We start from the raw sequence: 12,153 nt of genomic DNA, 5'->3' as shown, positions 1-12,153 counted from the left end.
CGCGCACTCCCCCGCCCTCCGGCCCGCTGCGCGCGCACTCCCCTCCAGTCCGGCCCACCGCGCGGTCGGCGCGGCGGGCACCGGCCCGCCGCTCGGTAAGTCTGGGGACCCCTGATCTAGACGCTATACTCCTATTGATGCAGCCCAGAATTGCATTGGCTTTTTTAGCTGCTGCATCACACTGTTGACTCATGTCAGGTTTGTGGTCTACCAGGACTCCTAGATCCTTTTCACATGTACTGCTCTCAAGCCAGGTGTCTCCCATCCTGTATTTGTGCCTTTCATTTTTTCATCTTGATTTATTATTATTATTATTATTATTATTATTATTATTATTATTATTATTATTATTATTGCTGCAGCCACACAAGCTGGAACAGGTTTACTCTTCATATCCTTAAGTTAAATGGGAAAGAAGAAAACTGCTTAAAGGTATCTAAAGAAGTACAAGGGTATGGAACACTTTCACATGTTGGTCTTTTTCTCATTTACAGCTAAGCCGGACCTGAGAAATTAGGTTGGAAGTGATTTTGCTTCTTCTGCTCTGGATAAGGTGGGGAAATCTATCAAGCTTCCAGGACATGCAAAATCACATCAGGACAGAAGAAAGGTTAGTCTCTCTTTTGTCAAGTTGCTGATGATTGGTAACAGTCAATCTGCCTTCTTGTCTCAATAGGTCTCGGGCATCTTTTAACATGTAAAATGCCGGCTGCAAAGAATATATTCTAATTACTGATTGTGTGTTGCACCCCAAAATCAGATGATTTTGTAATGTAGCTCAGCATCAATACATTAATACAGTATTTTTGCCACCTAGTGGTAACTACCAATAACTTAGATAAAGATTTTTAGCATCTCCACCTTTATGAAGGGAAAAATAGGAAATACGTGGCATGATCCTGCCAAAGTTCAGTACAGTGGTACCTCTACTTACGAATTTAATGCGTTCCGAATGCACATTCGTAAGTCGAAAAATTTGTAAATCCCATAGGAATGCATTGGGAGAAAAAATTCTTAAGTCGAAGCAACCCTATCTAAAAATTCGTAAGTAGAAGCAACCCTATCTAAACCGCATCCAAGATGGCGGACGGAGCTCCGTTCGTAAGTAGAGTTATTCGTAAGTAGAGTTATTCGTAAGTAGAGGTACTGTGAGGGACAGGGGATATCGCGAAGTCCCTCCCCTCCTGAGTTCAAGCCCGTCCCCGAGCAAAGGGGAAAGCAGGGAGAGTTCCGATTCCAGTGGGGAAGCAGGAAGTCGTGTCCGAGGCTCAGGCAAGGTAGAGGAGCCAGGGTCCCAGGTGGGACAGGAAGGGGCAAGCAAGGGGGGAAGACCCATCCCTCCAACTCCAGAATTACGCAGGAAGAGGAGGGGCAAGAGGATGGGTCTGCCAAAGCTTTTGTGTTGGCGAAAGACGCGCCAAAAGCCATTAGGAGGTTCTGAAACCGACTGACAACATCGCTCCGTGTAAATAGCAATGACTTGAGCACTGTAAATACGCAGCACCAATAAAAGAATAAAATGCAGAGCTGCGTAGCGTCGTTACTCTGAAGTAGTCCACTCCGGCCACTGTGACAGCAACCTCCTAATCATTTTTGGGCTACTTCGGAGTTGCCGGGATGAGCGTGTCCGAGGCGGAGAAGTGGCGGCAGATCGCTGAGCAAGCCCAGCTAGAACTGCAACAGCTGTCGCTGCAGGCGCAGGGAGAATTGAAGGCAGCTAAAGAGGAGACTAAGAAGGTCCAGGACGACCGGCTACAACTTGCGGAACAGGTGAGAGAGCTCCAGGAAAAAGAGCAGCATTTAAGGGCGGTGGCGGTAGACCTCCAAAACAAGCTGGATGCAGAGAAAAACAAGGCGGGAGGGGCTCCCCAAGTCCAAGTGCTGCCAGGAAGGAGAGCAGGGACCCTTGTAAGCAAGTTCAATGGAGACCCGAAGGAGTTTCAGGGCTTTGAGACTGAGATCGTGTATGCTCTTGAGCTGCACCAGAATGAGTTCCCCGATGATGAGCACAGAGTAGCGTTTATTGTGGAACATCTCACCGGAGCAGCCAGGGAGTGGCTAAGACCATTAATCGCAACCAAGAATCCTTGCATGAAAAATGTCCAACAATTTCTAGAAGGTTTGAGGACGATGTATTCGTCCGATAGTCATTTGGACCAGACTAAGGAGGAACTGCATAATTTACGCCAAGGAAATATGACAGTTCGCGCATATTGGGCGAAATTCACCATGCTGGTGCACAGACTGGGGTGGGTTTTGGATTCGCCTCCCATGCAAGCTGCGTTTTACTTGGGTTTGAGCGAGGAGGTGAAGGATGAACTCTCGAGAGGTCCAAAGCCCAGTACTATGGATCAGCTGAGCAAAGCAGCTCTGGCGGTGGGGGTGAGGCAGGAATCCCGGTGGAACGACAAGCAAGCGACGCGCGCAAAGCGGGCTGGGTTCCCACGGTCGCAGGAGAAGCCACTCCCTCAACAACCCTTTCAGGCCACGCCTGGAGCCAGCCAGGACCAGGAGCCCATGCAGATTGATAGCGCGCGCGCGCGGGCTTTTCAAACCCCAGCGGCGCCAAGACGCAAGGAGGGAAGGGGCGGGAAGTGCTTTCTCTGCAACTCACCCCAGCATCTCGTCAGAGACTGCCCACATCGCAGGGAGTGGCAAGGAAAGGCGGGAACGGTGGTGCCCTCCCCCACTGACGCAGCACCACAGCAGGGAAACGGGAAAGCCTGGCTGCAGGAGACAAGGGGCAGCAGCCAGGCACAGTCAGCAGACAACAGCCCCACCCCGCCCACCCGCACAGAGAGGTGCAGAGCCAGCCCACCCCTCCCAGAGCAGGAGTGGTTCTAGAAGTGACGCTAACGCTCCCAAATGGCTATCCCCTGACGGTCCTCGCCTTAATTGACAGTGGGGCGTCCGCCAACTTCTTCTCGAGAAGCTTTGCAGAAGAGCACCAAATCCAGCTTTTGCAGTTGGATTTTCCTCTGCACGTAGCAACCATTGACGGCAGGGAGCTGCTGGGAGGGGCCATCACACATCAAACCCCCCCCATGAGAATGACGGTGGGAAGGCACTCAGAGACACTGGCGTTCAACGTCACCACCATCTCAGACCCCCCCATCGTCTTGGGCATGAGCTGGCTGGCGCGCCACGACCCCTCCATCAGTTGGCACCAGAGGTGCATCACGTTTGGGTCAGACTTTTGTCTGGAACATTGCATGCAGCACCAACCAGGGGAGGGGCCTCCGATAGCCACGGTGGCCACCATGCATATCAAAGGGGGTGAGGCAATACCCAAGCAGTACTGGGACCTGCAGGAGGTCTTCAGCGAAGCGGAGTCCGACCACCTACCCCCGCACAGGCCTTTTGACTGCCAGATCAACCTGGTGCCAGGGGCGACGATACCCCCAGCCAAGCTGTACGCCATGTCAGACCAGGAGCTGGAGGATCTGCGCGCTTTCATCGACAAGAACCTCAAGCGGGGGTTCATAAGGGAAAGCAAGGCAGCAGGGGGCAGCCCGGTCTTCTGGGTGGACAAGAAAGACACGCAACAGCGCCGTCTTGTGGTGGACTTTAGACGGCTGAATTCGGTGACAGAGCCCGTGGCTTTCCCCATGCCCAGAGTGGATGATCTCCTGACAGCGGCACGCAGGGGCAAGATTTTCACCAAGCTGGACCTAAGGGGGGCGTACAACTTGATCAGGATCCGGGAAGGAGATGAATGGAAAACCACGATGTTCACGCCTCTGGGCTCTTTTGAATATCTGGTGATGCCCTTCGGTTTGCAAGGGGGCTCAGCATGCTTCCAGGCCTTCATGCACCACGTCCTGGGGTCCCTCCTCTTCAGGAAATGCTTGGTCTTCCTAGATGACATCCTTATCTACTCGAATGACCCAGTGCAGCATGTGAAAGATGTCAGAGAGGTGTTGCAACGCCTGAAGGAGCACCACCTGTATGTGAAGCTGGAGAAGTGCAAGTTTCACACCAAAGAGGTGGACTTCCTGGGCTACAAGCTGTCAGACAAGGGGCTGGCGATGGACAAGGACAAGGTGCAGGCCATCCTGGACTGGCACAGCCCCAGGACGCGCAAAGATGCCCAACGCCTACTAGGCTTCGCTAACTTCTACAGGAAGTTCATCAAGAACTTCTCTCGCGTTACGGCTCCCATCACGGACTGCCTGAGAGGCAAGCAGAAGTTCAAGTGGACACCAGAGGCGCAAGCAGCGTTCGAAAGCCTCAAGAGAGTGTTCGCCTCAGACCAAAACCTGTTCCATGTGGTGCAGGACGCGCCCCTACGCATTGAGACAGATGCTTCTGAAAAAGCTGTGGGCGCAATTTTGTTGCAACTGGACGCCAACAGGGAGTGGAGACCCTGTGCCTTCTTCTCCAGGAAGCTGACACAGCCTGAACGCAACTACACAGTGTTTGATAGGGAACTTCTTGCGATCTACGCTGCGTTCCAGCACTGGCGACACTTCCTGGTGGGCGCGAAGCACCCCATCCAGGTGTGCACAGACCACAAGAACCTGGAGTTCTGGAGAACTGCCAGGGTGCTCAACCAGCGGCAGATACGGTGGGCAGAGTTCTTCTCGAACTTCAACTTCTCCATCCACTACATCCCGGGGGAGCAGAATGTCAGGGCGGATGCCCTCTCCCGCAAGCCAGAGTACATGGAGGAGGAGGCGCCACCAGCCCCAAGGCACATTTTCCCCCCGTCGGCATGGTCCTGCGGAGCAGCTGTGGTGAGCGAGGCAGAACTCACAGCACTGACGGCAGCGGATGAATTTGCCAACCGCATCTTCAGAGAACTGAGAGGGGGGAGGGAGCAGGCAAAAGACTTTGCAGAACGCAGAGGGCTGCTTTTCTACAAGGGTGCGCTGTACCTACCCACCACCCAGCTTCGACGTACGGTCCTCAAGCAGATGCACGACAACCCTACAGCGGGGCATTTTGGAAGGGACAAAACCGCTCACCTAGTCATGAGACACTTCTGGTGGCCAGGGGTGCGGGAAGATGTTCGAGACTATGTAAGGGGCTGTACCACCTGCCAGCGGGCGAAGGTGGTCAGAGCAGCGCCACCAGGGTTGCTGGAGCCCTTAGCCACACCACACAGGCCGTGGGAAGTGGTGTCCATGGACTTCATCACAGATCTGCCTTCGTCCAGGGGTAAGACTGCAGTGTTGGTGGTGGTGGACCTTATGTCCAAAATGTGTCACTTTATACCGTGTGCCAGGGCAGTCTCGGCAGAAGAGACAGCCAAACTGTTTGTTGATCACATTTTCAGACTGCATGGATTACCTTTAAGGGTTATTTCGGATCGTGGCCGCCAATTTGTTTCCAGGTTCTGGCGGCGGCTCATGAACCTCCTGCAGGTGGAGGTCAGCTTGTCGACGGCTAGACACCCGCAGACCAACGGACAAGCGGAGAGGGTCAACGCCATTCTGCAGCAGTACCTGAGATGCTACGTCAGCCAGCGGCAAACGGACTGGGTGGATCGCTTGCCACTAGCAGAATTTGCCTACAACAATGCAGTGCACGTCTCCACAGGGGTGTCGCCCTTTAAGGCCAATTACGGGCGCGACCTCAGATCTTTCCCAGAGAGGGAGAGGGAGGAGGAGGAGGAGGAGGGCCCACAGGCTGAGGATTGGGCAGAGGAACTGGAGACGGTGCACCAGCAGCTCAGAGAACACTTGGAGAGGGCCAAGGAAGCGTACAAAAAGGGGGCAGATCGCCACAGGCGACAAGGGGAGGTCATCAGGGTGGGGGACAAGGTGTGGTTGTCCTCGGAGGGCCTTCCCACCAGAGGGAGGTGCAAAAAGCTGGCACCCAAAAGGCTGGGCCCCTTCACGGTCACGCAACAGGTAAACCCGGTGGCATACAGGCTGGCACTGCCAGAGGACATGAGGGTGCATCCAGTGTTTCATAGATCGCTGCTGTCGCCGTACAGGGAAAGCAGCAGGCTCCGAGACAGCGAACAAACCCCCGAGGGAGGGGGGGAGAGGGAAGGCAGGGAGCAACTCAATGAGGCCACGGCCATCCTGGATTCAAGGTGGGGGGTGGGGGGCCTGGAGTACCTCATGGCATGGGAGGATGCTCCACCGTCCCAGAATGAATGGGTCCCAGCCACTCAGATACAGGAGGAATTCTTGGTGGAAGAATTTCACGCCCTCTTTCCCCACAGACCCAAGCCCTGGCACATGGAAAGGGAGGGGGAGGAGGAGGAGGCACGGGAGAGCAGCTCACCATGGCGCTGGGAAGCGGAGTTTGAGGAACCAGAGGATGAGGTATGGGTGTCACCGAGATCCACCCAGTCAGAGGAAGGAGCAGATTGGCAGAACGTTTTTACCCCCACCAGCTCTGACGCCACGGACTTTTTGGGATTCCCGTCCGCCCAGGCGGAAGGGGGGGGCTCGCAGGACTGGGGGGAGGTATTCACACCAACGGGCTCGGAGAGCACTGAGTTCTTAGGCTTCCAGTCGTCACCGACACATGGGGGGGGCCTGGGGAGGGGTGAAGGAGAGCTTGGGAGGGGGGTGGATGTGAGGGACAGGGGATATCGCGAAGTCCCTCCCCTCCTGAGTTCAAGCCCGTCCCCGAGCAAAGGGGAAAGCAGGGAGAGTTCCGATTCCAGTGGGGAAGCAGGAAGTCGTGTCCGAGGCTCAGGCAAGGTAGAGGAGCCAGGGTCCCAGGTGGGACAGGAAGGGGCAAGCAAGGGGGGAAGACCCATCCCTCCAACTCCAGAATTACGCAGGAAGAGGAGGGGCAAGAGGATGGGTCTGCCAAAGCTTTTGTGTTGGAGAAAGACGCGCCAAAAGCCATTAGGAGGTTCTGAAACCGACTGACAACATCGCTCCGTGTAAATAGCAATGACTTGAGCACTGTAAATACGCAGCACCAATAAAAGAATAAAATGCAGAGCTGCGTAGCGTCGTTACTCTGAAGTAGTCCACTCCGGCCACTGTGACAGGTACCAATGTACTTTTTCAGACAAGCTTCAGGACCGCCACAAGATCCATCATTCAGAATCAAACGAAACCATTTCTTAGCTGAAGTTGACTCTGGGATGTAATGATAACCAGTTCCACACTTCCTAAAATAAAAGGACTAGTGGGTAGAGACTGGGCTGCCTGGGGAATCTGTAGAAAGCAAAAGGCATTTGAGGGTTTTGGTTTTTGTTTCCAACAGATAGTATAATTTGTGAGTTTGGACTGGTCTTGTCAAAAATTAGGCGGCGCCTTGCCAAACTCATGTTTCGGTTTGCCAGCTTTAATCAAAATGGCACGTGGCGTCCACGTGGCGACAAAGCCCTCTCCTGCCCCCGTCTGCCGAGTTTGGCCAAAGTGACATTTTGGTCTACCATCTTGGTTCAAAACAGGGCCAGTGTCCAAATGCTGGCAAAGATTGCCACCCCTACCTTGGGGACCCTCATGCCAAGCTTGGTGACAATACAGTATATTGAGATGCGTTTGAACCTATGCCAGAAAATGGGTAAAGTCACACACAAGTGACATTTTCGACCGCCATCTTGATACAAAATGGCAGCTCACATACAAATGGTGATGAACCCTGTGCTGAGTTTTCTGGCAACATCTTGAGAGGCAGCCAAGCCTATGGAAAATAGATGGGCAGGCGGACAAACCACTTTCCAAATATAAAGTAGATTGTCTGAAATCTAAATAATCTTGAGGGATGAGGGTTAAGAGGTAGTTAGGAAAGGGAGGGACAGAGCCATAACGCAAAAATGTGGATGCCATTATTTAATCGAAAGAGAGGAATGTAATTACAAGATCTAAGGGTAAGAAGAAGAAAAATGAACATTTATGGGCACCGAAAGAGCATATTCAAAACCGAACAGTATTGCAGGCTGCTCTTTTTGCAGAAAATAAGTGTAAAATAGTGAGCCTTTCACCAGGTTTTTATTTCACCATAATTTGCTTCAGTGGCTGATTGAGGTGAAGAAAGGATGGGGAGAAGGGTGTATGAAATATGGAAACATTTCCAGTAGGATTGTGTTCCATATTTAATCCATTTATTCAGCCAAACTAGTTTTTTAACATGCACACGAAATGTTTATGCCACTATTGTTATATTGGTTTGCAATGAGAAATATATATATAAAACTGGCTGTTCTGTGGCTGGTTGATGCTCTTTCAAAACCAAAACTATCTTTATGTCCCAAGATATAAGAAAACTGATTCGCATAGATAGAAAAAATGAAACGAAAGCAGTTCTTTTCCAATACATCATTTCCAGTTTTCCAGTCAGTAAAAACAGGGATGCAGAAGCTGTCATTTTCCATTTGCTGTTAGATTTCAGCTTCCGTTTTCCTTAACCACTGACAATGACTACAAAGGTGGGTGGGAGTCTGAGCTGAAGGCCAAACATATCCCTATCCTTGTTGTAAAATACTGTATTTAAAAGAACTGCATTTAATTATGTTGTTGTTCTTCCGAGAAAGCATTACAACAATCAGAGCAAAATAATCCTAGGCATGAAGTATCCCTTAATCCTCATAAAAGATGAGCAACCACCCAGAAATAAATATGTATATATACATATATATGGTGCACATGGTATTTGTTTGGAATTTTTATTTCTTGAAAATAATAATTCATACAAATGGACACAGTCACAAACATGATTTTAACCCAAAATATTGCTAGCCTACCACATTACCAGGAAGGAATCCATGTAGGCAATGAAATGCAGCTACTTTTCAGTAGTCTAGTGCCTCTCTCAATCTCTCTCTCTCTCTCTCTCTCTGCATCCCACCAATAATATATATTAACCGGTGACAAAAGCATAATGCTCGTTTATAAAAAACCTTTATTTTGCACCTCAAAATCTCTTTGAAATGTCTTCATTCTGAAATAAGGGGAATTTGTGCCGAAATTAGGAGAAACTGTTTTTTACTTTATTAAATTATTCTAAAAAAATAAGACAAGAAGGTAGAAAAAACAATGCACTGTGTGGCATAGAAAGAAAAATGGGAAAAATCGTTGTCCTGAGAAGTTCACCAACTGCTTCGTTTTTAGGCATTTTTAAACATATAAAAAACAAAGGATCCCGAATCTCAAAAATGGTTTGTCGAATGCCTCCCTTATATATTTTTTTTTCTTGTTGACAACTAAGCAAACAAACCCTTGTTAATGTTCTAAAAACTGTACACAGACAAGTACATTCATGATATAATTAAACTACTAACTTCTCTGGCTTAACAAAGAACCCATAGGACACAGAAACAGTGAATCAGGTCACTGAACAGGGACAAACTACATTTTATATGGAGGAATAAAGTTTTCAAATCTTTCATCTTCCCACCATTTCTCATTATACTGCATATTGGACCACTTTCTAAAAACATAATATGGCCTCCTCTGTGTGTTCATGATTTTGCATCTATTCAAAGTCCAATCGGTTTTCCGCACGCTTTCCAAAGTTGCCTGTGTTGGGAATGATGTTTTCTTAGGCTACAATTGGTCGTTAGGGTGGTCTCTATCGGCTTCCGGTTTGACTGTCTGGCCAGGAGAAGGAGCGTGGGGAGGGTGGGCAGCAGGAGGAAGCCCATGCGATAAGGACATGGCGTTGGGGACTATTCCTTCTACTGCGGTAGGTAGGCCAGGCGGAGCCACGCTTACAACCCCGGGAGGATACCTGCTGAGAGAAAGGAGAGCATGCATCAGAGATCTGTTGAGATCCAGTGTGGCTTTTTGTGTGTGTGTGTGTGTGTGTGTGTGAAGTTTTACTACAAAATTTAAGGAAGAGTAACTTGTAGCACATGGTATCTGTTGCCTAAAGCATATCTATCTACCTGGAAGTCAGATTCACTGAATGCATGAACATTAACAAAAGATCTCCAACCAGCAACTTTTAAGCTTTTAATTAGAAATGCAATCTTGCAAGGGAGTGCTACCGTGTAAATAGGTAGCAAGAAGTAGAAATCCCATTAAAAAAAGAGAAAGTACAGTGGTGCCTCGCTAGACGAATGCCCTGTAAGAAGAATTTTCCGCTATACGAATAGGTTTTGCGATCGGAGGTTGCCTCGCAAGACGATGAGTTTTTTTATGGCCACCGCTTCGTCTTGCGAAGTGTGGCCATAAAAACCTCCGACTGCAAAACCTAAAGGGGCATTCGTCTAGCAAAGGGGAACGAGCTGCAGCACAGAAAGAAGGCAAAGGAAGACCAGCTGAGAAGCGCTGACAGCTGTCACCGCCTCCCAACTGATCTTCCTTTGCCTTCTTCCGGCAGCTGCAGTTCGTTCCCCTTTGTGTTCCGCTGGTCTCTGCCGGTGAGGGGCAACTGGCAGAGACCAGCGGAGCACAAAGGGCTGTAGCGCGGGAAGAAGGGGGGGAGAAGTGGAGGAACTGCTTGGGGTCTGGCCTGACAGCGGCAAGAAGGGGAGGACCCCTTCTTGCCGCTATCGCCACCAGACCCCAGCCAAAGGCAGTTAGCAGCGGGGGGTTTTCGCCGCTTGCGTTCCCCCAAGGGGGAGGCAAACAACGAAAAAACCCCGCCGCCTCCCCCGCCACTCGGCTTTCTCAGGGAACGCAAGCAGGCGGGCTAGGTGTCCCCCGCTTGCGTTCCCTGAGAAAGCCGTGCGCTTTCTCGGCAAAGACAAGCGGGCGGGCTAGGTGTCCCCCACTTGCCTTCGCTGAGAAAGCCGGGTGCCTTCTCACGGAACGCAAGCGGGGGACACCTAGCCCGCCCCCTTGCTTTCCCTGAGAAAGTGGCAGCGCAAAGCTGGCATGGGGGGCAGTTTCGGAAGCCTCCGAAACTGCACCCCATGCCGGCTTAGCGCTGTGAGAAGCGGGGGCGGGAGAAGCTTCTCCCGCCGCCGCTACTCGCCGTGTAAAGCCGGCATGGAGTGCAGTTTCGGAGGCTTCCGAGGCTGCACCCCATGCCGGCTTAGCGCTGTGAGAAGCGGCGGCGGGAGAAGCTTCTCCCGCCGCCGCTTCTCGCCGTGTAAAGCTGGCATGGAGTGCAGTTTCGGAGGCTTCCGAGGCTGCACCCCATGCCGGCTTAGCGCTGTGAGAAGCGGCGGCAGGAGAAGCTTCTCCCGCCGCCGCTTCTCGCCGTGTAAAGCCGGCATGGAGTGCAGTTTCGGAGGCTTCCGAGGCTGCACCCCATGCCGGCTTAGCGCTGTGAGAAGCGGCGGCAGGAGAAGCTTCTCCCGCCGCCGCTTCTCACAGCGCAAAGCCGGCATGGGGTGCAGCTTCGGAAGCCTCCGAAACTGCCCCCCATGCCGGCTTTGCGCTGCCACTTTCTCAGGGAAAGCAAGGGGGCGGGCTAGGTGTCCCCCGCTTGCGTTCCCTGAGAAGGCACCCGGCTTTCTCAGCGAAGGCAAGCGGGGGACACCTAGCCCGCCCGCTTGTCTTCGCCGAGAAAGCGCACGGCTTTCTCAGGGAACGCAAGCGGGGGACACCTAGCCCGCCCGCTTATGTTCCCTGAGAAAGTCGAGTGGCGGGGGAGGCAGGCGGCGGGAGGTGTTCCCCCCCCCACCGCCTCTCGCCCCGCACCCCCGGCACAGAGCGCAACTTCGGGTCTCCGAAGTTGCGTTCAGTGTCGGGGGAGGCAGGCGCTGCGGGGGGCTTTTTGCCATTTGCCTTCCCCGAGCCAAGGGGGAGGCAAACTGCAAAAAAACCTGGCCGCAGCGCCACACTTCGGCTCTGGCACTGGTTTGGCGGCGGTGGGGGAAAGGCGCAGGATCGTTCCTTCGCCTTTCCCCCACCCCTCCCGACAGAGCCGGATCCGACGAAGCTTCTGAAGCTTTGTCCGATCTGGCTCTGTCGTTGGCAGCAGCGGCGCTTGCTTTCTTGGCTCGGGGAAGCGCCTGCCTGCCTGCCTTCCCCGAGCCAAGAGAGCAAGCGCCGCCGCTGCCACCAGTTCCCCCGGAGCCCATAGGAACGCATTAATTGACTTTTAATGCATTCCTATGGGAAACGGTGCCTCGCTATACGAAATTTTCGTAGGTCGAATTGAGTCCTGGAATGAATTAATTTCGTCTAGCGAGGCACCACTGTACTCAATTCGTCCTACGAAAAATTCGTCTTGTGAGTCGCCGTTTCCCATAGGAATGCATTGAAACTTAATCAATGCATTCCTATTGGCTCCAGGGGACTGGCGGTGGCAGCGGCGCTTGCAGGCGGCAACAGCCCCGGA

At 52.2% G+C, this 12,153-nt stretch overlaps 1 protein-coding gene across 5 annotated transcripts in view; it reads right to left on the bottom strand.

Annotated features, from left to right (window-relative positions):
- Nucleotides 1-8,570: 8,570 nt before the first annotated feature.
- CTBP1 (C-terminal binding protein 1) overlaps nt 8,571-12,153 on the bottom strand; it is a 50,577-nt gene continuing 46,994 nt past the window's right edge. For 4 of the 5 annotated variants that reach the window (XM_035137576.2, XM_035137572.2, XM_035137574.2 and 1 more), the window contains one exon: nt 8,571-9,651. In XM_035137576.2, the coding sequence (XP_034993467.1) occupies nt 9,465-9,651 (187 nt within the window). In that variant the 3' untranslated portion in view covers nt 8,571-9,464. The remainder of the gene's footprint in view (nt 9,652-12,153) is intronic. The other variant, XM_035137573.2, reaches the window with a different exon arrangement.

This window comes from Zootoca vivipara, chromosome 5 (genome assembly GCF_963506605.1).
Source record: "Zootoca vivipara chromosome 5, rZooViv1.1, whole genome shotgun sequence".
Taxonomy (NCBI): domain Eukaryota; kingdom Metazoa; phylum Chordata; class Lepidosauria; order Squamata; family Lacertidae; genus Zootoca; species Zootoca vivipara.
This window is presented reverse-complemented; position numbering and strand designations above follow the sequence as displayed.